General features: G+C 47.1%; 1 protein-coding gene across 1 annotated transcript in view; it reads right to left on the minus strand.

Annotated features, from left to right (window-relative positions):
* The window catches only part of IQCH (IQ motif containing H), a 240,817-nt gene that overhangs the window by 190,560 nt on the left and 23,786 nt on the right, over positions 1-26,471 (minus strand). The window contains exons 5-6 of the mRNA XM_040342244.1: positions 23,168-23,287; positions 1,808-1,928 (exon numbers count right to left, since the gene is read on the minus strand). Coding sequence (XP_040198178.1) covers positions 1,808-1,928; positions 23,168-23,287 — 241 coding nt within the window. The remainder of the gene's footprint in view (positions 1-1,807; positions 1,929-23,167; positions 23,288-26,471) is intronic.

The raw sequence follows: 26,471 nt of genomic DNA on the forward strand, positions 1-26,471 counted from the left end.
TGAGGCCTATTACAAACATACATCCAACATTAGAAAAATGATGACTAGCATCCAATAGGGTAGCTTAGTGTAGGTCCTGCCCTAGAAGAGTCTACCTTGCCGTGGTGGGCAGGCTTGGAATCTCTTGGTCAAAAGTGTGTCAGCGAATGGGAGAGAGGATCACTAGATCTTCACTTCTGGCCAATTGATTTTACCAAAGGACTCTTGGTTTTAACTGAGTATATATAGTTGGAAAAGGAAAAATGTGTATAGGGAGGGGGAGGGGGAGAAGGGGAGAGAAAGATTTGATCCAGATTTTATTTAAGTCACATTAAAAGATAAAAAGGTAATTCCTGATTACAGATAATTCATATATATGATATAGACGCATGATTATAGTATAACTGCATCTAAAGACGGATGCGTTTCATGCGACTCCACTTCAGAAGCAGATGCGTATCTCTAAAAAATATATATATTATATATATACCAATGTAGTCTAGTAGTTTACCAAAAAGAGGGGAGGGGCAGAAGGGGAAAAAAGGGAACCCCCCAAAATAATAAAATATCCCTCCCTATGGGCTTCTTCCATTGGCGCTTGCACCATGAGAGAGTCCCCTTGACGTCATTGCCGGGTGGCAATCACCTATCAGGTCATGGAGTCTCCCCTCATTGCCTACGTTTCAATTACTCACCGTAATATCTCCCAGATCTTGTTTTCACAACGTTTTCTGCGGATTTATCCTCCCCATCTCCTCTTTTTGGTGAACTACTAAACTTCATTGGTATTTATATATTTTTTACAGATACGCACCCTGCCTATGCTCCTGAAGAAGTGGAGTGAAGTCCATGAAACACCTCAAGTCATGCGTCTATATCATATATATGAATTTTCTGTAATCATTAATGACCTTTGATCTTTTAATGTGACTTGTTAACCAGTCCTGGACTGCCCACCATACATATACTTTTCAAATCTCACTGTGCCATTACATTACATGCCCCCACTGTGCCATCACTTGCCCCCACTGTGCCACCACTTGCCTCCACTGTGCCATCACTTGCCTCCACTGTGCCATCACTTGCCTCCACTGTGCCATCACTTGCCTCCACTGTGCCATCACTTGCCCCCACTGTACTATCACTTGCCCCCACTGTGCTATCACTTGCCCCCACTGTGCTATCACTTTCCCCCACTGTGCCAACAGTGCCATCACTTATGTTTACCAGTATAGATCCCAGACACATTACCCAGTCCATACCAGTATAGATCCCAACACATCACCCAGTCCATACCAGTATAGATCCCACCACATTACCCAGTCCATACCAGTATAAACAATCAGCTGTTGAGGCTCGGAGATTTCTGTGGCCTCCTACTGCGCCTGCGCAGTCGAGGCAGGAACCATATCGATGGAGGAACCAGCGCGACAAGACACTGGCCCTGATTGTTATCCTTATCAGATGTCCAAGCCCCTGAGTGGACCTGATTGTTTTTCTTTTTTCTTTCTATAACCAATAAAAATTGATCTCTAGTTTCAGATTTTAGAAAATATGTAGAATTGTTGAACAAGGATGCATTTCTTTTAACAGGAACATTTCCGCCTGAACATCAAACCCAAAAATAGAACCGAAAAAAAAATAATAATAATAACAACACTATTAATCACCCCTTAGGGGAAGTAAACATGGCCTGACCTCATCATGGTGACATACATTGTGTGTAACATATATTATGCTGTCATGGGCCATGGGGGAAAACAGGTGTTGGGTACAAGTCATTATCCTCCAGCATAGTCTTTGTATGGTCTGTACCGGGAGATCTCACCTTTCTGTACATCTCTTTCATGCACTGGTGGTGGAGTCAGAGAGGCGTCCATACGGTGTGAGACCGGTAACACTGAAAGATGGCCGATGGTAGGTCCTCTGACAATCTTCTCCATAGGTACCTAGAAGAAGCAACATTTAATCCAATGTATGCAACGTCGCCACCATTATAAAATAATGTTCGATGATATCGTTCTTCTGTGACATTGGAATGCTTTATTACAGCGGTTCCCAACCTCGGTCCCTAAGTACCCACAACAGGTCATGTGTTGGGAATTTCTCTTAGATAAAATAGCTGCCATACTTACTAAGCAATTTACATTGTTTTAAAGCAGTAGTCTCCAAACTGCCACTTGCAGGCCAAATACTGCCCTTTGCCTGTGTTAATCCGGCCCTTGGATTACCATTCCTCCCACTGATACCAATGATGGGACACTATTCCTCCCACTGACACCAATGATGGAACACTATTCCTCCCACTGATACCAATGATGGGACCATATTTCTCCCACTAACACCAATGATGGGACACTATTCCTCCCACTGACACCATTGATGAGACCATATTTCTCCCACTAACACCAATGATGGGACACTATTCCTTCTACTGACACCAATGATGGGACACTATTCCTCCCACTGACACCAATGATGGGACACTATTCCTCCCACTGACACCAATGATGGGACACTATTCCTCCCACTAACACCAATGATTGGACACTATTCCTCCCACTGACACCAATGATGGGACACTATTCCTCCCACTGATACCAATGATGGGTCACTATTCCTCCCACTGACACCAATGATGGGACACTATTCCTCCCATTAACACCAATTATGGGACACTATTCCTCCCACTGACACCAATGATGGGACACTATTCCTCCCACTGATACCAATGATGGAACACTATTCCTCCCACTAACACCAATGATGGGACACTATTCCTTCCACTGATACCAATGATGGGACACTATTCCTCCCACTAACACCAATGATGGGACCATATTTCTCCCACTAACACCAATGATGGGACATTATTCATCCTACTGACACCAATGATGGGACACTATTCCTCCCACTGACACCAATGATGGGACACTATTCCTCCCACGAACACCAATGATGGGACACTATTCCTCCCACTAATACCAATGATGGGACACTATTCCTCCCACTGACACCAATGATGGGACACTATTCCTCCCACTGACACCAATGATGGGACACTATTGATCTTTTATTGAAAAGAATCAAGCAACCAATTTTATACAAAAGTAAAAAACAAAACTATAGTACAAAACTTCAAACATAAATCCAAGGAATACACATCCAGGTTCAGAATATATACAATATATACACTATACACCACTACCAAAACATTACTACAAAACTATTTACACAAAGCAGCAGAGAGGGCCTAAGAGGCACAACCCGTCACCTATGTACGCAGCCATTTATCAAAAATGTATCAAAAATAATAATCTAGGGTGATAAGAGACAGACAGCCACACCCGGGAAAGAGACTCCTGGCAGTCAGGGAGGCTTGAAACCCCTCCACGCCTTCAGCCAAGCCCCCTGACCCCGCTTGTCTCTCTCAAGCCCCCGAATCTTCCCCACCTCATGCACAATGTCATACACCACCACCTCAACAGGAAGGATTTTTTGCCGAATGCTGACCTGACACCGTGCGTTCCAGGTGAAATAACGGACCACTAGGCTAACTAAAAAAAGTGTATCCAAACAAAAACCTCCACCGGTACTGAATGCTCCGTACACCCACTCGGCATAACCCAGCCTGGAGAGGAAAGGAACACCGAGCGCCCGCCCCACCTGTTTGTACACTTCTATGTTAAAAGGGCAACGAAGCAGAAAATGGTCCATAGTCTCCTCCTCACCTGCACACTCCTCCCGAGGACAGCTACGATCCACCCCACTGCGGAATTTCAAATTGCCCCGAACATAGAGCCTCCCATGGAAGCACAACCAGGCCAGATCCCTAAATTTAGGAGGTATTCTATCCAAATTAATTAGTCTCAACCCCGCCCTCAAAACTGGGCCTGGGCAATCCCTTAAGGCCAGTGGGTCATGAAAGACTTCGCTCAAGACTCGACTCATAAGGTCTTTCCTCGGAACCGATCTGAGATCTTCAGCCGACAATCGCCACTGCCGCAGTAACTTCAGGCACGGAGCTACATAGGCTGGTAGCTGACCACGATGACCCCTGCGATTCTTCACTTGGCCACCTTCTTCCCAAAGTCGCAGAAAAGGACTAAACCAAGATCTAAATATGCCTGCCCATCCAGGAGGTTCCACTGCAAGCATACTACCAATGTTAAACTTGAGAAATAGCAGTGAAAAGAAAAGAATTGGGTTGACCATACCTAAGCCACCCTCCCTCCTGGATAGGTAGGTGACATTCCTCTTGATGGGGTTCAGTCTGTTCCCCCACAGCATCTGGAAGAACACACTACTGATCCTAGCATAGAGAGACACTGGCAAGATGCAGACAAAGCTGACATACAAGAAGATCGGAATCAGGTAGGTCTTAATCAGATCAACCCTTTCCCTCATAGATAACTTCCATCTCTTCCAGTTGACCACCTTAGCATTGGCAATTTCCAGTCTGCCTTCCCAGTTTTTGAGGCCATAATCGCCGGGACCAAATTCAATGCCTAGTATCTTAATTCTTTCTCGGGGCACTGGAAAGGTGTCCGGGAGATCAAACCCCTCACCTTCCTTTCCCATCCAGAAAACTTCACTCTTTTCCTGATTGATCTTGGAGCCTGATGCTTCAGAATACCGTGATGTCAGAGAGACCACCTCCGCCGCCTCATCCGTCCCAGTGACAATCACCGATACATCGTCCGCATAAGCAACAACCCTCAATGGCGGCTCACCCGGGAGACCCACTGGTACCCCACACAACATGCCGCTCTCTAGCCTCCTGATGAAGGGGTCGATTGCAAACACATAGAGAAGGGGACTCAGGGGACAGCCCTGGCGCACCCCGGAGCCAACCTCAAAGGACTGCCCAACCCAACCATTAACAAGAGGGAAGCTTTCTGCCCCCTTATACAAGACTTTCAGCCAATCAACAAAACCACCCGGCAGACCGTACTTACTAAGGAGCAACCACAGGTACTCATGGTTAACACGATCAAAAGCCTTTGCCTGATCCAATGTCAGCAAGTACTTTCCCCAGCCTGCAGCCCTGCACCGCTCCAAGGCCTCCCGGACAGCTAACACCGCTGTGAAGGTGCTCCTACCCTGGACCGAACAGTGCTGATGGCGAGAAAGCAAAGACTCTGCTACTGACGACAGGCGCCAGAAAAATATCTTCGCCAGTATCTTTCTATCGACATTAAGAAGGCTGATGGGGCGCCAATTCTCAATCATCGAAGGATCTTTACCCTTTGACAGAAGAATCACAGCCGAGTGCCTCATGGAAGGGGAAAGCACCCCCTCAGCAAGACAACTGTTAAAAACCTCTACCAAATGTGGGGCCAGAATAGACTTAAAGGCTTTGTAGAACTCAACCGTCAAGCCATCCGGTCCGGGTGACTTTTTGATGGCAAGCTGTTCAATTGCCCTCATCACCTCTTCAACTGTGATCTCCTCTGTCAAATTCATCAATGGAACATCTCCACCATTTAGACCTGGAGTAGAGTCCAAAAAGCTTTCCATCTTGTCACGGTCAAGCTCTTTCCTTCCAAGAAGGTCGGCATAAAAGGACCTCACGACCTCCAGAATCCCTGACCTGGACTTTGTCACGGAACCTGTACTGTCCTTAAGGCCAACGACCGCTTTAACAGCTACACCTTGTTTGCAGTTCTGGTAAGGGTCAGGCGAGTGGTACTTCCCATAGTCCCTCTCCAGAACCAAAGAGGCATGCCGGTCATATTGACACTTCCTGAGAAGGAGTTTCACTTCGGAGATTGCCCCAGGATCTCCTCCTCTCGAGACAAGAATATCCAGCTTCCTCCGCAAACGTTGGTAGGTCATGTATTTATTAAACTGTGTTCTATTGGCTAGGCCCCTGAAGAATCCAGCGATCCTCTTTTTGGTCAGCTCCCACCACTCAGCCTTGCTGCTACAAAAGTCCAGGAGGGTCACCTGTGCCTGAAAGAATTCCTCAAAGGATTGTCTAACATGTTCTTCCTGGAGTAGAGTCGAATTCAATCTCCAGATGCCCTTTCCTCTCTGAGGGGCGTCTGAAGCATTCAGGGCCACAGATAGCATACAGTGATCAGAGAACTCTACTGCCTGCACCACTGGGGGTGAGAAAGCCGAGGCCTCCTTCAAAAAAAACCTGTCTATCCTACTCTGACTATTACCACGATGAAAGGTGAACCCGGTGTCATCCAGGAGGTGCGCAATGTGCACATCCACAAGACCAGCATCCCTAACCATACTATTTAAAAAAACGCTATCATATCCCAGCCTGTCCTTGAAGGCCTTCCTGTCCTTGGGCCTAGTTACTGTATTAAAGTCACCTCCAAAGACCACTTGCCGGGATGTAAAAAGAAATGGCTTTATATTTGTAAAAAGGCATTTCCTGTCCCACTTTGTGTGCGGCCCATAGATATTAATTAGGCGCAGGTCCTGCCCTCCCACAAGGACGTCTAAGACCATACATCTCCCAATCTCCACCTCAATAACCCGCCGGACAGTTACCATGCCGGTTTTAAACAACACCGCCACACCGCCGTAAGGCTCGGCCGCAAGAGACCAGTAAGATGGACCATACCTCCACTCTCTCTTGGCCATATGAATATCTGCCAAGGAGGTGAGCCTAGTCTCTTGCAAAAATAAAATTTCAGCATCTAATTGGCTGAACAAAAAGAAGGCCATAGAACGAGCTCTCACTGACTTAATGCTGGCGACATTTATTGTCGCCACTTTTAACGGAGGGGGAACCGCCATTTGGGTTATTGGGTGGATTGCTTCTTAGCTCCCCTCTGCTGCTCATCACCAGAAGCCTCCCTCTTTCTTGAGGCCGCCTCCAACTCCATCTCTGAATCAGAGCTCAGCTCTGAAGAAGCGCCAGATGAGGAAATGTCCCACCTAGTGGACCTACGACGGGTGGAGACAGGCACCAGAGCTTCCCGCCCCCGTTCCGTCCTCACCGCCTGCTTCTTCCGCCGCCCAACCTTCCTTCTCTCCTCCAGGTACTTGAGGTCAGCCTCAGAGATGCCCTCATCCCTTGTTTTTTTCTTTGAAGCAACCTTTTTAGTACCCGCTACCACTCCTGGTGGGGGGGGTAAATCCGACTTAACAGGGATAGACTTCTGGGGGGTAACTGACTCAGGGGGCACAGACTTGGAAGGTTCTGACACAAGAGGAGCGGGTACAGTAGGCTGGGGGGACACAGATACAGATACAGAAGGAGTACTTACAGACACAGGAGGGGTGGTCACAGGAACTGGGGAGGAAACTGGGGAGGGATCCTGAGCAGGACCAGGGGGGTCGGTCACCGCAGCGGAGGATGGTACACCAGGGGCCTCCCCCTCCATCCTGTCCAGCCTTGACATCTCATCCACTACCTCCTTCTCCATATTGTGCCAGGCCTCAGGGCATCTGCTATAAGGGTGGCCAAGTCGCAGGCACAGGTTGCACCTGATCTTCTGGGTGCAGTCCTTGGCCATATGACCCTGACCCCGACACACTGAGCATATCAAGGCCGAACAGGAGGAGCTAAGGTGCCCCCTCTCTCCACAGCGGTGGCACAGCTTCGGCTGACCAGGGTAGAACACAGTCATCCTATCCCTCCCTATGAAAGCCGAGGAGGGCAGGTGACGGACAACATTTCCATCCCTGGCCAGCCTGACCGTTACCGACCATCCCCCAGTCCAGATGTTACGCTCATCTAATATTTTACTGGGTTTGGTCAAAACCTCCCCGTAGTTCCTCAACCAGACCTCCAGATCCCTGGCAGGGACGCTCTCATTGGTGAGGATGATAGTGATCTTTTTTACTGTTGACTGCTGCGAAATCGCAACTGGGGCCAGACTTTCCCATTCGGGTCTTGACCTGCACCGGGCCTCATATCGCTCCCAGAACAGGTCAAGACCCTCTGGCTTGGTGAAACTGACTGTATACTCTCGCGTCCCTGACACATGAATAAAAGCATAGAGATCGTTAACCCCAAAACCCATTTCTAGAATTAAATCCACCACTGCACGCCTTGCAGGGGGGATTGCACCACCCTCCCATTTCAAGATGACAACATTACGTCTTGGGCCCCCAGCAGAAGCCAGAGACCCAAGACCATATCCCGGGGGGCTCGAGGTGGTAGCTCGTAGAGGAAAACCCTGCTTGGGGGTGGAGCTGCCAGGGACAGAGCGCAACACCTGAGCAAAAGTGGGTTTATTGGGGCCAAGACCCCACACTGAAGTCACTTTATCTGCATGAACAGAGTTAGTATTGTCCATGCCACCTGAAATGGGACCATTGTCCATCCCACCTGAAATGGGACCATTGTCCATCCCACCTGAAATGGGACCATTGTCCATCCCACCTGAAATGGGACCATTGTCCATCCCACCTGAAATGGGACCATTGTCCATCCCACCTGAAATGGGACCATTGTCCATCCCACCTGAACTGAGATGATTTTTATCAGTCACACACACATTCCCATCAGGAACAGTCACTGTTGCTGCTGCAGTACCAGCTGTGTCCTGATGCTGCGCTGTGGAGTCCTGAGCAGCAGTGGGGTAATCAGCTCTGGTCTCAGCATCATGAGGGTTAATGGGTTCTGCTGGGACTTGCAGTTCCTTCACAGGAATGTCATTTTTTAAACGTGTCTCTTGCTGCATTGCAGCCTCAGCAGGCACATTATTACTGCATACAGTGTGATTATTAGGCACATTATCAGGCATGGTGCTAGATGGTACAAACACAGTCTTATTCACAACATGGGGCTTAGCTGGCTTTACTTTATCAGGTACACCATCTGCAATATCTTCATCATTGAAAACCATCTGATCCCCCCGCACAGGAGACTCCATTACCTGGATCACCCTCAGCATGCCTCCTGAGTCCTGGGAAGGCATTGGGGTGCTTACCTCTCCCTGGGGGGGCAGGGGGTCAGAACTGGGGGTCTCCTCCTCCTCCACCTCCATCTTTGTCACCTTTGCAAACCTCTTGTCGTTGCAGAACTTTTCCTTGAAAGGACCATCCCTTCCTTCCATTATGGCCACGATGGTCTCTTGATGGTCCACACGGACCTTGGCCAATTGGATCTCTGGATCCATGGATCCGCGTTTCTGGCTATGTAAGCCTTCACGTTGCCTTCGCAGGCGCTTCAGCTCCGCACGTAGCTTATACAGCTTGTCCCTCTCCCGGTTTAGGACTTTTATGCCGGCCACCACTCGCTCCCGAATGGCCTCCGAGCCTTCATCCACACCAGGGGCAGAGAGATCACCAGCTGAGGCTTGTAGAGGGGCAGATGGCCCAGGAGATGGCTGAGAGCCTCCAGCAAGGGAGGCCCCACTGCCCTCCATGGCTTCCCCAGAATGGGGCCAGGAGAGCTGGGAGAGATTTCCAGGCAACTCCCTTCTCACACAGCAGCTCCAGACACACCTTCCTCCTCACACACCTGTGCTCCAATGATGGGTGGGGCACTATTCCTCCCACGAACACCAATGATGGGACACTATTCCTCCCACTAATACCAATGATAGGGACCATATTTCTCCCTCTAACCCCAATGATGGGACACTATTCATCCTACTGACACCAATGATGAGACGCTATTTCTCCCACTAACACCAATGATTGGGCATTATTCATTCCACTGACACCAACAATGGGACACTATTTCTCCCACTGACATCAATGATGGGGCACGATTCCTTCCACTGACACCAACAATGTGTACTCTGTAGATCTGTACCAGTGGTGGATCTGTCCTGGGGCAAGCTGTACTGGTGGGGAGACCTGTACTCAGAGGGAGCTGTACTGCTGAATGGTGGGGGTGGGGGATCTGTACTGGGGGGAGTAGTACTGGTGGAGGAGAGATGTATATTGGGGGGAATCTGTACTGGTTGTTGTGCTAATGTCTTATTATATCTCTTGGGAACTCTGGTGGCCATACCTTCTTGCTGGAGTTCCCTACTTTATTCAATACAGTGTCTTTTCATTTGCTTTCTATCTAGTGTAGTGGTCTCCAAACCACAGCCTGCGGTCAAATTCGGCCCACTGCAGGATTGCGTCTAGCCCGCAGCAGGGGTCAGCCCCCCCCCCCCCCCCGCTGCATTGTGATGACCTATAGCTGTATTCATAAAGAGTTAGGCCAGCGTATCAATAGATACGCCGACCTAACTCGGAATCTGCGCCGTCCCAAGTTTAGGTGTATTCTCAAACAGAGATACACTTAAACCTATCTAAGATACGACGGCTTGCGCCGTCAATATTTGCAATATTTAGGCTGGCCGCTAGTTGTCGCTTCCGTTGAGTTCGGCGTAGAATATGTAAATGCATAGATACGCCTATTCACGAACGTACGTGCGCCCGTCGCAGTAAAGATACGCCGTTTACGTAAGGCATTTTCAGGCGTAAAGTTATTCCATCAAATAGCTGGACTAGTAATGTTAAGTATGGCCGTTGTTCCCGCGTCGAAATTTGAAAATTTTACGTCGTTTGCGTAAGTCGTCCGTGAATAGGGCTGGACGTAATTTACGTCCACGTTGAAACCAATACGTCCTTGCGGCGTACTTTGCCGCAATGCACACTGGGATATGTACACGGACGGCGCATGCGCCGTTCGTAAAAAAAACGTCAATCACGTCAGGTCAACCCTCATTAACATAAAACACGCCCCCTCAGCCGAATTTGAATTAGGCGTGCTTACGCCGGCCACATTTACGCTACGCCGCCGTAACTTAGCAGGCAAGTACTTTGTGAATACAGTACTTGCCTAGCTAACTTACGGTGGCGTAGTGTAAATACGATACGCTACGCCGCCGCAAAGATGCGGCAATGTACCTGAATCTAGCGACATAGAAACCGATGATGTGCATGCCCCAGCAAAGTCAGGTTCTCCCTGCTATGCTGTTAGACTCAAAATTTATAGCGTTAGGACTGCAGATATTACTGGGGTACCATAACGTGGCTTATGCATGTATTTGCAAATGTGTGCTGGCTGGTAAGTTAAGCTGGGAATTTTTCTTTGTGGTTGTCCCACTTTTAATGTAGAACTATAGGCAAAACTTTTTTTTTCTCCATTGTGGATAGAGTAAGGAAGGGTTATAACCCGTCAATTGGTTTTTTTTTTTGCCATATGTGTCCCATTGCAGAGATTTCCCTTCACTTCCTGTCCCATAGCCAAACAGGAAGTGAAAGGAAATCCCTTAAAATTAACCACTTAAAGCGGTGGTTCACCCTTAGAGGGCACTTTTTCCCCTTAGATTCCTGCTCGTTTTTACTAGGGGAATCGGCTATTTGTTTTAAAATATGAGCATTACTTACCCGTTTACGAGATGCATCCTCTCCGTCGCTTCCGGGTATGGGCGTTCCTTCTTGATTGACAGTCTTCCGAGAGGCTTCCGACGGTCGCATCCATCGCGTCACGATTTTCCGAAAGAAGCCGAACGTCGGTGCGCAGGCGCAGTGTAGAGCCGCACCGACGTTCGGCTTCTTTCGGCTACGAGTGACGCGATGGATGCGACCTTTGGAAGCCTCTCGGAAGACTGTCAATCAAGAAGGAACGCCCGCTCCCGAAGACCCATACCCGGAAGCGACGGAGAAGATGCATCTCGAAAACGGGTAAGTACGGATCATATTTTAATACAAATAGCCGATTCCCCTAGACACAACGAACAGGAAGCTAAGGGGAAAAGGGGAAAATTTTAATAAATGGGTGAACTCCCGCTTTAAGACCCGGATCTTTAATCAGGTTAAGGACCTGTCCAGTTTTTGCGATTCGGCACTGTGTCGCTTTAACTGACAATTGCGCGGTCGTGCGACGTGGCTCCCAAAAAAAGTTGGCGTCCTTTTTTCCCCACAAATAGAGCTTTCTTTTGGTGGTATTTGATCACCTCTGCGTTTTTTTTTTTTTGCACTATAAACAAAAATAGAGCGACAATTTTGAAAGAAATGCAATATTTTTTACTTTTTGCTATAATAAAAATCCCCCAAAGGTACATTTTTTTGGATTGGCTGTAAACCCGGCTTTCCAGATGGAATCCAACACAGCCTGAACTTTTGGCAAGTGTGATTCCCAATCCTCACTGTGGATGACAACGTCATGGAGGTATGCAGCAGCATAGGCTCGGTGAGGCCGAAGGGTCTTATCCATGGTGCGTTGGAATGTGGCGGGAGCATTTTGTAACCCAAAAGGCATCCTCCGATATTGGAAAGATCCGTCTGGAGTTACAAATGCTGTTTTTTCTCTGGCCGACTCCAAGAGAGGAATTTGCCAACAACCCTTGGTCAGGTCTAACGTCGTCATGTACCGGGCAGTGCCTAGGCGATCAATCAGTTCATCTATGCGGGGCATAGGATAGGTGTCAAACTTAGTGTAACGGACCTATGAACTATTCTGCCTACAGAGGACTGCATGACTGGTTACTGAGCTCAAAGGGTTAATTGTAGAGGGACTTTTTCACTGCTAAATGCTAATTGACGCTCTGTTGTGTATTACCAGTTAACGGCCTCTTGCCAGGTGTATGCTAACGTGATGATCTGTGATTGTATATTGTTCTAAAGGTTAATTGAATTCTATTGAGAAAGGAATGTGCCCGGCCAGGTCATGTTAAGTAGATCTCGGTGCCGGAACGTCTAGAGACTGATTGATTCAAGGAGATCATTGTGTTTGAGTTCTGGTAATGAAGAAATGTTTATAATTAGCTCAAAGAAGGTGATTGAAGCTTCCCCACGGTATGATGTGTGGGTGGGGACAGTTTGATTGTTCATGTGCCTTGAATACTGTATAAAATCTCAGAGTGAACCATTAAAAATCAGTCCTGCTTGACTCTGCAAACGTAGCCCGTCTCATTTCTTGAAAGGGCATTCGATGGGATATACCGGCGGTACCTGCATATCGCAGCTTGACAGGGAAAGGGACTTCTCCAACGGCTGAGACCCTCTCACTACATGGGTAGCCGTTACACTTAGTGATTTGATTCAGGCAGCGAAAGTCATTACAAAACCGCCAACTTCCATCTGGTTTGGGCACTAAGACAATGGGACTGGACCAATCACCATTTGACTCTTCTACCACCCCCAGCATATTTTTTACTTCCTGGCGAATTGTCTCTTGCCGGGCTTCTGGAATTCTATAAGGCTTCAACTTGACCTTATCCCCTGGTGTGGTGATAATGTCATGTTCAACTTCGGAGACCCAACCTGGCAGGTCTGAAAACTTCTCCTTATTACGGAGCACAAATTCTTTAACCTCCTGTTTCTGAGTTTTGGACAGAGTCTCCGCTATCCCAACTTCAGGGACAGCCAGGTTAAACGGAGCAGAAAATCGGGTAGTCTTAGCGACCAAGGACTCTCTATCCTTCCATGGTTTCAGCAAGTTCACGTGATAGAGCTGCTCAGGTTTTCGTCTTCCCGGTTGGCTAATTTTATAATTCACCACCCCCTTTTTCTCCAACACTTCATAGGGACCCTGCCATTTGGCTAGGAATTTACTTTCGACCGTGGGGACCAGCACCAACACCCTATCACCAGGTGCAAAGGAACGGACCTGGGCCCCACGATTGTAAATCCTTTGATGAGCCAATTGGGCTTGGGCTAAATGTTCCTTCACAATCGGCATCACTTGGGCAATTCTATCTTGCATTTGGGCCACATGTTCAATCACACTTCGATGAGGGGAACTCTCACTCTCCCATGTTTCCCTGGCAATGTCCAGTAGGCCCCGGGGGTGCCTCCCATACAGTAGCTCAAACGGAGAGAACCCTGTGGACGATTGGGGAACCTCTCTTATTGCAAACATCAGATAAGGGAGCAGATCATCCCAATTCTTTCCGTCTTTATCCACCACCTTCCTCAACATTTGTTTTAAGGTTTTATTAAACCTTTCCACTAACCCGTCTGTCTGAGAGTGATATACTGATGAAAAACGCCCTAGTGTGAAAGGGGTCTTATACTCCGTTGTGACATGACGCTACTCTTATATCAAGACATCGCTTGTATATCAAGTCAAAATTTATTAAAATATTTTGCTTGTCTTGCAAAACGCTCTCAAACCAAGGTTTTACTGTGTACTGAACTCTGGTAGACTTCATCAAAGTTGTATTCTCCCCGTCATGAAATAATCACAAGACGTGTCGCCGCCGCTTGCAGCGCCCAAAGAATTTCTGGCTCCTGGACCTCGGCAGAGCTGGAAGCGGCAGGTGCGGCAGAGGGAATGCATGCAGAACTTTTGCAAACGCCACATCTGTTTCACAACGCGGGTGACAGCAGCGGAGCAGAAAGGAGCGAGGGGAGGATGGTAGGATAGGAGGGGGGGTTGAGGCAATAGAGATATGAGCTGGCTCAATATGCCTGATGCTTTTGCACGTGGGCAGAAGGCCAGGCAGAAAAGCGTGGGCCCATCTTATTGGAATTCAGCGGTGGCCCTCGCTTCCTGTCCAGAGACAGATGTAACGCAGCCGTCCATGGCATTGCAAGCAGGCACTGAGCTGTTTCCAGGGATTTGTGCGCGGTGGAGAAGCAGTGTCGCAGGCTCACCGCGCACCCCTGCATAGCGAAATGACAGCCAGTCTTCTATTCCACATGACAAGCACTGGATAAAAACTTACAACAAATGGTGACCTTTTCAAAGATTAATTTGTTTACCAGCAGAATCCTCCTCTCCCTGTCATCCCAGATGGAGCGTATCAGAACGTCCCCAGATTCGAGGTGCGAGGAACGCTGACTCCAATCACATCCAAATCTCCGGCAATTAGTTCCAGGCTTGTTTTGTTTTTTTCTCTCTCTCTTGTATAATATCCCCCCCCCCCCCCCCCCTACACACACAATTACCCCTCCATTTGATCAGGGAGATTGTCACGCTTCCCATTACCGATATAGTAAATACATTCCAAGGAAAAACATCAATTTGATTACAACGAACGCAAATCACCATGACAATCCTCCAACAAGAGCATGAAATGTGGATTATTATGGAGCGCTAGTCTGTAGTTGTAGAGAACACAGACATCGGACTGGCACTACAAAAGAAAAGGGCGTTGGGTGCAATTCTATTTCTTCACGTCCGCCTTTCTCAACCATGTTAACGCAAAGGAACCCTTAGAGCCGGTTCACACTGGGGCGGCACGACTTCGGGGGCGACTCGGCAAGGCGACCCAAAGACGACTTCAGAAGCGACTTGCAAAATGACTTCTGTATAGAAGTCAATGCAAGTCGCCCCGAGTCGTACAAGAACCGTTTTCTAAGTCGGAGCGACTTGCGTCGCTCCTATTAGAACGGTTCTATTGACTACAATGGGACGCGACTTGTCAGGCGGCTGAGTCGCCTGACGAGTCACCCCAGTGCGAACCGGCTCTTAAGAATAACTTTTCGGGTCTCAGGGAATCCCTGTTAAAAATGATTAGATCTATAGCTCATGATACATTAGTGTCATCTTTTTTTTTTTCGCTTGAATTGTATTAGAAATTATATGAAAAGTAGACAATTACATGAAGTAATAAACAAGTTCAAAAGGAGTTTCCCTCCATAGATATATACATATACCCCCTTCCTGCCCAGGCGAAATTTCAGCTTTCAGCACTGCGTCGCTTTAAATTAAAATTGCGCGGTCGTGCGACGTGCCTCCCAAACAAAATTGACGTCCTTTTTTCCCCACAAATAGAGCTTTCTTTTGGAGGTATTTGATCACCTCTGCTGTTTTTACTTTTTTTGCGCTATAAACAAAAAAAGAGCGACAATTTTGAAAAAAAAACACACAATATTTTTTACTTTTTGCTATAATAAATATCCCATTTAAAAAAAAATATATATTTTTTTTTTCCTCAGTTTAGGCCGATACGTATTCTTCTACCTATTTTTGGTAAAAGAAAATCGCAATAAGTGTTTATCGGTTGGTTTGCGCAAAATGTATAGCGTTTACAAAATAGGGAATAGTTTTATTGCATTTTTATAATTTTTTTTTTTTTTTACTACTAATGGCGGCGATCAGCAATTTTTTTCATGACTGCGACATTATGGCGGACACTTCGGACAATTTTGACACATTTTGGGACTATTATCATTTTCACAGCAAAAATAGGATTTTTGTACTCACCGTAAAATCCATTTCTCTGAGTTCATAGACGGACACAGCCTTCATTGACATTAGGGTTATGCTTCTTCCTACCAGGAGAGTCTCCTGGTAGGAAGAAGCATAACCCTAATGTCAATGAAGGCTGTGTCCGTCTATGAACGGAAGAGAAAAATGCATTTAAAATGCATTGTTTATTGTGAAAATGACAATTGCAGTTTGGGAGTTAACCACAGGGGGCGCTGGTGGGGTTATGTGTGCCCTGAAGTGTGTTTACAACTGTAGGGGGGTGTGGCTGTAGGTGTGACGTCATCGATTGTGTCCCCCTATAACAGGGAACACACGATCGATGACGCCGCCACAGTGAAGAACCGGGAAGCTGTGTTTACACACAGCTGTCCCCGTTCTTCAGCTCCTGGGAGCGATCGCGGGACTCCAGCGGCGATCGGGTCCATGGGTCCCGCGGTCCCAGTCACGGAGCTTCGGACCGGGTCGCGGGCGCGCGCCCGCGACCCATGGCTGGGTACTAGCACAGGACGTACCTGTACGTACATGTGCCCAGCCGTGGCATTCTGCCGACGTAAATGTGTAGGAGGCGGTCCTTAAAGCGGTGGTTCCCCCTTAAAAACAACATTTTTTTATTCCACTGCCCCCCCACATTCCATCACGATTAATGCTCTTATTATTTTTTTCATGCTGTACATACCTTAGTACAGCATATTCACCCGTGCATCCGGGTTGCGAGTCCCGCGGGAGTGGGCGTTCCTCACATGCTGTTGATTGACGTTTTGCCCAAAAACGAGCTCTCCCCCTGTCGCGTAAGCCGCGTCATGGTTGGCGAAAGGAGCCGAACGGCGAGTCGGCGCTATACTGCGCATGCGCATCGCCGTTCGGCTCCTTTCGCCAATCGTGACGCGGCTTACGCGACGGGGGGAGAGCTCGTTTTTGGGCAAAACGTCAATCAACAGCATGTGAGGAACGCCCACTCCCGCGGGACTCGCAACCCGGATGCACGGGTGAATATGCTGTACTAAGGTATGTACAGCAGGAAAAAAAAAATATGTGCCTTCATCGTGATGGAATGTGGGGGGGCAGTGGAATAAAAAAATGTTGTTTTTAAGGGGGAACCACCGCTTTAAGTGGTTAAAGTGGAGGTTCAACCAAAAAACAAGTATATAACATCAATATACCCCAAACATGTACAGTATGTCGTTTTTTTTTTTTTTGGGGGGGTGTACATATGTACGGTATGATCGGTATTTTCGTACCGGCTTCCGGGTACTCGCTCCCGCGGGACTGGGCGTTCCTGTGCAGTGCTGCAATGTCATCTGGGACACCGGCGGATAAAGCGTGTCACGACTTTCCGAAAGCAGCCGAACCGCGAGTCGGCTCTATACGGCGCCTGCGCACCGACTAGGAGCCGTGTAGAGCTGACTCCGCAGGCGCCGTATAGAGCCGACGCGCGTTTCGGCTACTTTCGGAAAGTCGTGACGAGCCTTATCCGCTGGTGGGAGTTTATCTCAGACACGTCAATCATCTGGGCGAAGTCCCAGATGACATTGCGGCACTGCACAGGAACGCCCAGTCCCGCGGGAGCGAGTACCCTGAACGAAAATACCGATAATACCGTATGTACACCCCCCCAAAAAAAAAATGGCATACTGTACATGTTTGGGGGTATACTGAATGTAATGTTATATTCTTGTTTTTTGGGTGAACCTCCACTTTAAACAATGATGTAGAAATGAAAGAGAGAGGTATGGACTCCAGAGAGAGAGAGAGATATCATCCCCCCCCCCCCCCTGTACAAATCATTAGTAAGACCTCATCTGGAATATGCAGTTCAGTTTTGGGCTCCAGTTCTCAGAAAGGATATCGGGGAACTGGAGAAAGTGCAGAGAAGGGCAACCAAACTGATAAGAGGAATGGAGGAGCTCAGCTATGAGGAAAGATTAGAGGAACTGAATTTATTCACGCTTGAGAAGAGGAGATTAACCTCCCTGGTGTTTTTTGTGGCTCGGGGTTAAATTTCAGTACCATTAGCGGTAACCCCCGAGCCACACTCAGGATTGCACTGCAGGATCCTGGTGCAGTGTACTTACCTTGTCCCCAGGATCCTGCAGTGTCCTCCGCCTGATGCCTCTGTGTGCCAGGCTCCGTTCCCTGCAAGCGTTGCAACGCACAAGGGTGGAGCCTGGCGGTACATTCAAAAAGTACTAAATTCAGAACACATACAGTACTCTGTAATCTTATATGAAATCATTCCACCTCCCTTTTGTCCAGTGTCCTGCCTACACTTTTATATTATATATACTGTTCTTTCTGCCTGGAAACTTGAGATTGTCCATAGCAACCAAAAAGTGTCCCTTTACATCAAAAGTGGTTTTAGAGCAGCTAGAAAACAGTGGGCCGGATTCAAAGAGATTTGCGCATTATTTACGGAGGCGCAGGGCAACGTTTTTGCCCTGCGCCCCCGCAAATTTGCTCCGCTGCCCTTGATTCACGGAGCAGAATTGTGTGGGCGCGCCGGCAAAATGCCCGGCGCTAGAGCACGCAATTTAAATGATCCCGTAGGGGGCGGGAATCATTTAAATTAGGTGCGTTCCCGCGCCGATCGTAGAGCGCATGCTCCGTCGGGAAACTTTCCCGACGTGCATTGCAGCGAATGACGTCGCAAGGACGTCATTTGCTTCAAAGTGAATGTGAATGGCGTCCAGCGCCATTCACGATTCACTTACGCAAACGACGTAAAATTAAAATTTTGCGACGCGGGAACGACGGGTATACGTAACATGGGCTGCCCCTGCTAATAGCAGGGGCATCCTTGCGCGAAAACCGCCGTACGTAAACGACGTAAATTGCGTACGCAGGGCTCGCGCAACGTTGTGAATCGGTGTTAGTATGCAATTTGCATACTATACACTGAGCACAACGTGAACGCCACCTAGCGTTCACCGCAAGAATGCAGCCTAAGATATGCGGGCATAAGAGCCTTATGCCGCGCAGATCTTAGGCTGCAGTCGGCGTAACGAGGTTCCTGAATCAGGAGCCCTCGTTACGCCGGGGCAAGTAAGCAATTGCGCTGTGTAACCTATGGTTACACAGGCGCAATTGCTTCTTGAATCCGGCCCACTGATAATAAATTAGAATCACTTGCAGAATTGAGCGATAGTGAATCGTGGGTAAATAAATTTTATTATTATTATATTATATATTTTTTTATAATTATTTATTATATGTTTCAAACTTTATCATTCCCGGGATGTCTACTAGACTCTTGTTTGGACAGATTTAACCACTTCAGCCCCGGACCATTTTGTTGCTAAAGGACCAGGCCCCTTTTTTGCGATTCGGGACTGCGTCGCTTTAACTGACAATTGCGCAGTCGTGCGACGTGACTGTCAAACAAAATTGGCGTGCTTTTTCCCCCACAAACAGAGCTTTCATTTGGTGGTATTCGATCACCTCTGCGGTTTTTATTTTTTGCGCTATAAACTAAAAATAGAGCGACAATTTAAAAAAATAAAATTTTTTTACTTTTTGCTATAATAAATATCCCCCAAAAATATATAAAAAAAAATTTCCTCAGTTTAGGCTGATACGTATTCTTCTACATATTTTTGGTAAAAAAAAAAATCGCAATAAGCGTTTACTGATTGGTTTGCACACAAGTTATAGAGTCTACAAAATAGGGGATGGTTTTATGGCATTTTTATTAATATTTTTTTTTTACTAGTAATGGCGGCGATCAGCGATTTTTATCGTGACTGCGACATTATGGCGGACACATCGGACACTTTTGACACATTTTTGGGATCATTGTCATTTATACAGCGATCAGTGCTATAAAAATGCTCCGATTACGGTGAACATGACACTGGCAGTGAAGGGGTTAACCTGTAGGGGCACTGAAGGGGTTAAGTGTGACCTAATGAGTGATTCTTACTGTGGGGGGGGGCGTGGCTTGTTTTTTTACTTCACTGATCTTCGTTCCCTATGACAGGGAACAGAAGATCAGTGACAGTCTGACTAGGAAGCACAGGGAGAGGTCTGTTTACACTCACCTCTCCCCGTTCTTCAGCTCTGTGACCCGATCGCGGGACACCAGTGGTGATCGGGTCCCGCGTGCGTGGTCACAGAGTACCCGACTGGGTCGCGAGAGCGGCGGCGCGTGCGACCCATGGCTGTGCATATTAAAGGGGACAGCCGTGCCATTCTGCTGATGTGATAGGGGACCTCTGATGTGATGGAGGACCTCTGATGTGATGGAGGACCATCTGGGATTCCAGGCGGTGGATTGCTTTCTTGATAGAGCTGTGGACCTCCCTATGACACAAAAGATGTTCATTATGGACCTCCTCAGATTCGCCACCACGCACAATTATTTCTGGCATGGTGGCGAGTTCTATTTACAACAAAAGGGGTGGCAATGGGGGCCAAGTTTGCTCCCAGTTTGGCCAACATCTTCATGGCCAAGTGGGAGGAGGATGTCGTCTATGCTCTCGAGCGACCAGAGATAATTCTCTGGGCTCGTTACATAGACAACATCCTCCTCCTATGGAGAGGGGACCGAGGGTCCCTGGATGAGTTTATGACTGATCTCAACCACAACCAAGTTGGAATCAGCCTATCATATGAGGCCAGCTTTTCTAGCATACATTTTTTGGATTTGGAAATTTTTGTACAAAACAATCAGCTAAAGACAAAAACTTATTTTAAGAAGACGGACCGCAATGGTTTTATTCCGGTTGACAGCTGTCACCACCCGTCTTGGTGGAACTCAGTACCACGGAGTAAAATTTTGAGGATTAGACGGAATTGCTCTAATTTGGGAGACTTTCGGGAGCAGGCCAATATTCTGATAACTAGATTCGTTGATAAAGGGTATTCTGAGAGGAGCATTGAGGAGGAAATAGAGAAAATTTCGCATATTGACAGGTCAACACTAACTACGGAAAAAATTAAAGTGGCCCAAGTCAAGAGGTTTAAAAACTCTTTCTTCAACACTTTCTCGACTCAACATAAACAAATCAAAACCATTGTTCAGAAACACTGGAACATTCTGAAGAGGGATTCCATATTAGGACCGTCTCTGCCTAGGGATGCCGGTGTGATTTATAGGGGGGCTATGTCCCTCAAGAATCAGATTGCACCAAATATACCGGACCCCCCGGTCAAACCTTCATTTTTTCCTCTCACCAAGGGCTACCACCCTTGTAGGAGATGTAAAGTATGTACTGCATCAAAAAGAAGTCCACCAGCTTCAGGTCTACTGTCACTGGGATGGATTCCTCGATGAAGCAGTTTTCGACATGCGCCACAAAGTATGTCGTGTACCTCATCACCTGCCCTTGTGGAAAACAGTACGTTGGTCGCACCATATGGATCTTTTCCACAAGGGCAGGTGAACATATTGCTAAAATCATTAAAGGTTACCCCAAACACACAGTGCCAAGACATTATTTGGAACAGCACAATAAAAAAGTAGAAGGGACCACCTTCCAAATTATTGATCATTTTGTCCCCCACTGGCGAGGTGAACCGGGTACCCGTGGTGTTTCCAATTTAGAATTTTTTTTGGATTTACCAATTAAAATGTTATACGCCTTACGGCCTTAACGTAGAATGGGATGTAAATTCCTTCATCAATCAATCATAACTCATTGCATACTATAAGACATCATTTAATTGCATTTTTGATGTGATGGGAGGACCTCTGATGTGATGGGAGGACCTCTGATGTGATAGGGGACCTCTGAAGTAATGTGAGGTCCTCTGATGTGATGGGAGGACCTCTGATGTGATGGGAGGACCTCTGATGTGATAGGGGACCTCTGATGTGATAGGGGACCTCTGATGTGATAGGGGACCTCTGATGTGATGGAGGACCTCCGATGTGATAAGGGACCTCTGATGTGATAGGGGACCTCTGATTTGATAGGGGACCTCTGATGTGATAGGGGACCTCTTATGTGATAGGGGACCTCTTATGTGATGGAAGACCTCTGATGTGATGGAAGACCTCTGATGTGATGGAAGACCTCTGATGTGATGGAAGACCTCTGACGTGATAGGGGACCTCTGACGTGATAGGGGACCTCTGATGTGATGGAAGACCTCTGATGTGATGGAAGACCTCTGATGTGATGGGGGACCTCAGATGTGATGGGAGGACCTCAGATGTGATAGGGGACCTCTGATGTGATGGAGGATCTCTGATGTGATGGAGGATCTCTGATGTGATGGAGGACCTCTGATGTGATAGGGGACCTCTGATGTGATAGGGGACCTCTGATGTGATAGGGGACCGCTGATGTGATAGAGGACCTCTGATGTGATAGAGGACCTCTGATGTGATAGGGAACCCCTGATGTGATGGAAGACCTCTGATGTGATAGGGAACCTCTGATGTGATGGAAGACCTCTGATGTGATGGAAGACCTCTGATGTGATAGGGAACCTCTGATGTGATGGAAGACCTCTGATGTGAGGGAAGACCTCTGATGTGATGGGAGGACCTCTGATGTGATGGGAGGACCTCTGATGTGATGGGGGACCTCTGATGTGATAGGGGACCTCTGATGTGATAGGGAACCTCTGATGTCATAGGGGACCTGTGAAGTGATAGGGGACCTCTGATGTGATGGGAGGACCTCTGATGTGATGGGAGGACCTCTGATGTGATAGGGGACCTCTGATGTGATAGGGGACCTGTGAAGTGATAGGGGACCTGTGAAGTGATAGGGGACCTCTGATGTGATAGGGAACCTCTGATGTCATAGGGGACCTGTGAAGTGATAGGGGACCTCTGATGTGATAGGGAACCTCTGATGTCATAGGGGACCTGTGAAGTGATAGGGGACCTCTGATGTGATAGGGAACCTCTGATGTCATAGGGGACCTGTGAAGTGATAGGGGACCTCTGATGTGACAGGGAATCTCTGATATGAAAGGGACCTCTAAAGCATCATAAATGTTTTCTTTTGGCACTTTATATTGCTTTCAGTACACCAGTGTGAACGAGGCCTTTATATAAAAAGCTGCAATGGAAATGGAAGGCAATCCTGACATGATTTAATGACCTGCTACTTGAGCATTTCGGTGTAAAATAAAGTTTAGTAAATCCGGCTGACTTACAGATGCTTTGGGTTTGCTGTTGATCAGAGGCAGGCTGACCCCATAGTTCTGGTCGAGGAGGTCGCGATGGGTTGGCGTCTCAGGATTACAGATGATGCGCGTACTGAAGGCTCGCTTGTGCTGGAACAGAGAGATGGATCCACGATGATTACAGCGTCACATCATGTTTTCATGCACACTGTGGGCTCCAATACATATATATACACAACGCACAGCATGCACACAACACAGCCACATGTTACCTCCAGGCTGAATGGAGGAGCCTCCAGCTAGACATGTCTGTGCCAGGGCAAAAAAAAAAAGACGACGACGGGGGAATATTCTATTGTGATCCATGACAAGGTATATAAATGTACGGTGATCAGTGCCCGATCGGCAGAGGCTTATGGGCCCCGCTCTGTTTAAGGGCCCCGCAACAACGGATCAAAATAATATTGGATTTGATCTTAACCACTTAAGACCCGGACCATTATGCAGGTAAAGGACCGGGCCCCTTTTTGCGATTCGGCACTGCGTCGCTTTAACTGACAATTGCGCCGTCGTGCGACGTGGCTCCCAAACAAAATTGGCATCCTTTTTTCCCCACAAATAGAGCTTTCTTTTGGTGGTATTTGATCACCTCTGCGGTTTTTAGTTGTTGCGATATAAACAAAAATAGAGCGACAATTTTGAAAAAAAAAACAATATTTTTTACTTTTTGCTATAATAAATATCCCCCAAAAATATATAAAAAAACTTGTTTTCCCTCAGTTTAGGCCGATACGTATTCTTCTACCTATTTTTGGTAAAAAAAAAAATCGCAATAAGCGTTTTGATTGGTTTGCGCAAAATTTATAGCGTTTACAAAATAGGGGATAGTTTTATTGCATTTTTATTAAGATTTTTTTTTTTTACTACTAATGGCGGCGATCAGCAATTTTTTTTGTGACTGCGACATTATGGCGGACACTTCGGACAATTTTGACACATTTTTGGGACCATTGTAATTTTCACAGCAAAAAGTGCTATAAAAATGCATTGTTTACTTTGAAAATTACAATTGCAGTTTGGGAGTTAACCACAAGGGGGCGCTGAAGGGGTTAAGTGTGACCTCATATGTGTTTATAACTGTAGGGGGGCGGGGCTGGACGTGTTTCGTCATTGATTGCCTTTCCCTATATCAGGGAACAGACGAACAATGACAGCGCCACAGTGAAGAACGGGGAAGGTGTGTTTACACACAGCTCTCCCCGTACTTCAGCTCCTGTGACCGATCGCGGGACTCCGGCGGCAATCGGGTCCGCGGGTCCCGCGGCCACGGTCATGGTGCTTCGGACCGGGTCGCGGGCGCGCGGCCGCGACCCACGGCTGGGCATTTAACAATCACGTACAGGTATGTGATTGTGCCCAGCCGTGCCATTCTGCCAACGTATATCGGCATTAGGCGGTCCTTAAGTGGTAAAAGAAAATGACAACGAAGCTTTCCTAAAATTGTTTACAAAAGAGAAAAGGAATCAACTCAAAGAAACCAAAACTTCACATTAACCACTTGACCTCTGGAAGATTTACTGCCCTTTGCGACCATGACATTTTTTGTGATACAGTGCTGCGTTACTTTAACCACTTAAGACCCGAACCAATATGCAGGTTAAGGACCTTGCCCCTTTTGCGATTCGGCACTGCGTCGCTTTTACTGACAATTGCGCGGTCGTGCGCGGTCGTACGACGTGGCTCCCAAACAAAATTTACGTCCTTTTTTCCCACAAATAGAGATTTATTTTGGTGGTATTTGATCATCTCTGCGGTTTTTATTTTTTGCGCTATAAACAAAAAAAGAGCAACAATTTTTAAAAAAATGCAATATTTTTTACTTTTTGCTAGTTTAGGCCGATACGTATTCTTCTACCTATTTTTGGTAAAAAGAAAAAAAAAATCGCAATAAGCGTTTATCGATTGTTTTGCGCAAAAATGTATAGCGTTTACAAAATAGGGGATAGTTTTATTGCATTTTTATTAATATATATATTTTTTTTTACTAGTAATGGCGGCGATCAGCGATTTTTTTCCGTGACTGCGACATTATGGCGGACACTTCGGACACTTTTGACACATTTTTGGGACCATTGTCATTTTCACAGCGAAAAGTGCTATAAAAATGCACTGATTACTGTGAAAATTACACTGGCAGTGAAGGGGTTAACCACTAGGGGGCGCTAAGGGGTTAAGTGTGCCCTAAGGGAGTGATTCTTACTGTAGGGGGGGCGTGGCTGTAGGTGTGACGTCACTGATCGTCGTTCCCTATATCAGAGATATAAGAGACTTACACCAGTCGGATCTTAGCCTAATTTCGGCGTATCTTGCTTTCTGAATACAGCTTTGAATTTACGCGGCGTATCAATAGATACGCCGACTTAAATTTTTGCTGAATCTAGCCCATAGCGTCTACAAAATAGGGGATAGTTTTATTGCATTTTTATTCATATATATTTTTTTAGTACTAATGGCGGCGATCAGCGATTTTTTTCGTGACTGCGACATTATGGCGGACACTTCGGACAATTTTGACACATTTTTGGGACCATTGTCATTTTCTCAGCAAAAAATGCTATAAAAATGCATTGTTTACTTTGAAAATGACAATTGCAGTTTGGGAGTTAACCACAAGGGGGCGCTGAAGGAGTTATGTGTCACCTCATATGGGTTTATAACTGTAGGGGGGCGGGGCTGGATGTGTTTCTTCATTGATCGCCTTTCCCTATATCAGGGAACACACGATCGATGACGGCGCCACAGAGAAGAACGGGGAAGCTGTGTTTACACTCACCTCTCCCCGTTCTTCAGCTCCGGGGAGCGATCGCGGGACTCCGGCGGCGATCGGGTCCCGCGGCCGCAGTCATGGAGCTTCGGACCGGGTCACGGGCACGCGCTCTCGAACCACGGCTGTGCAATTAACAATCACGTACAGGTACGTGATTGTGCCCAGCCGTACTATTCTGCCGACGTATATCGGCATTAGGCGGCCCTTAAGTGGTTGAAAGAAAATGACAACGAAGCTTTCCTAAAATTGTTTACAAAAGATAGAGAAAAGGAATCAACTCAAAGAAACCAAAACTTCACATTAACCACTTGACCTCTGTAAGATTTACCGCCCTTTGCGACCATGACATTTTTTGATGGGACACTATTCCTGCCACTGACACCAATGATGGGACACTATTCCTGCCACTGACACCAATGATGGGACACTATTCCTCCTACTGACACCAATGATAGGACACTATTCCTCCCACTGACACCAATGATGGGACACTATTCCTCCCACTGA

This window comes from Rana temporaria, chromosome 3 (assembly GCF_905171775.1).
Source record: "Rana temporaria chromosome 3, aRanTem1.1, whole genome shotgun sequence".
In the NCBI taxonomy this organism is placed as follows: domain Eukaryota; kingdom Metazoa; phylum Chordata; class Amphibia; order Anura; family Ranidae; genus Rana; species Rana temporaria.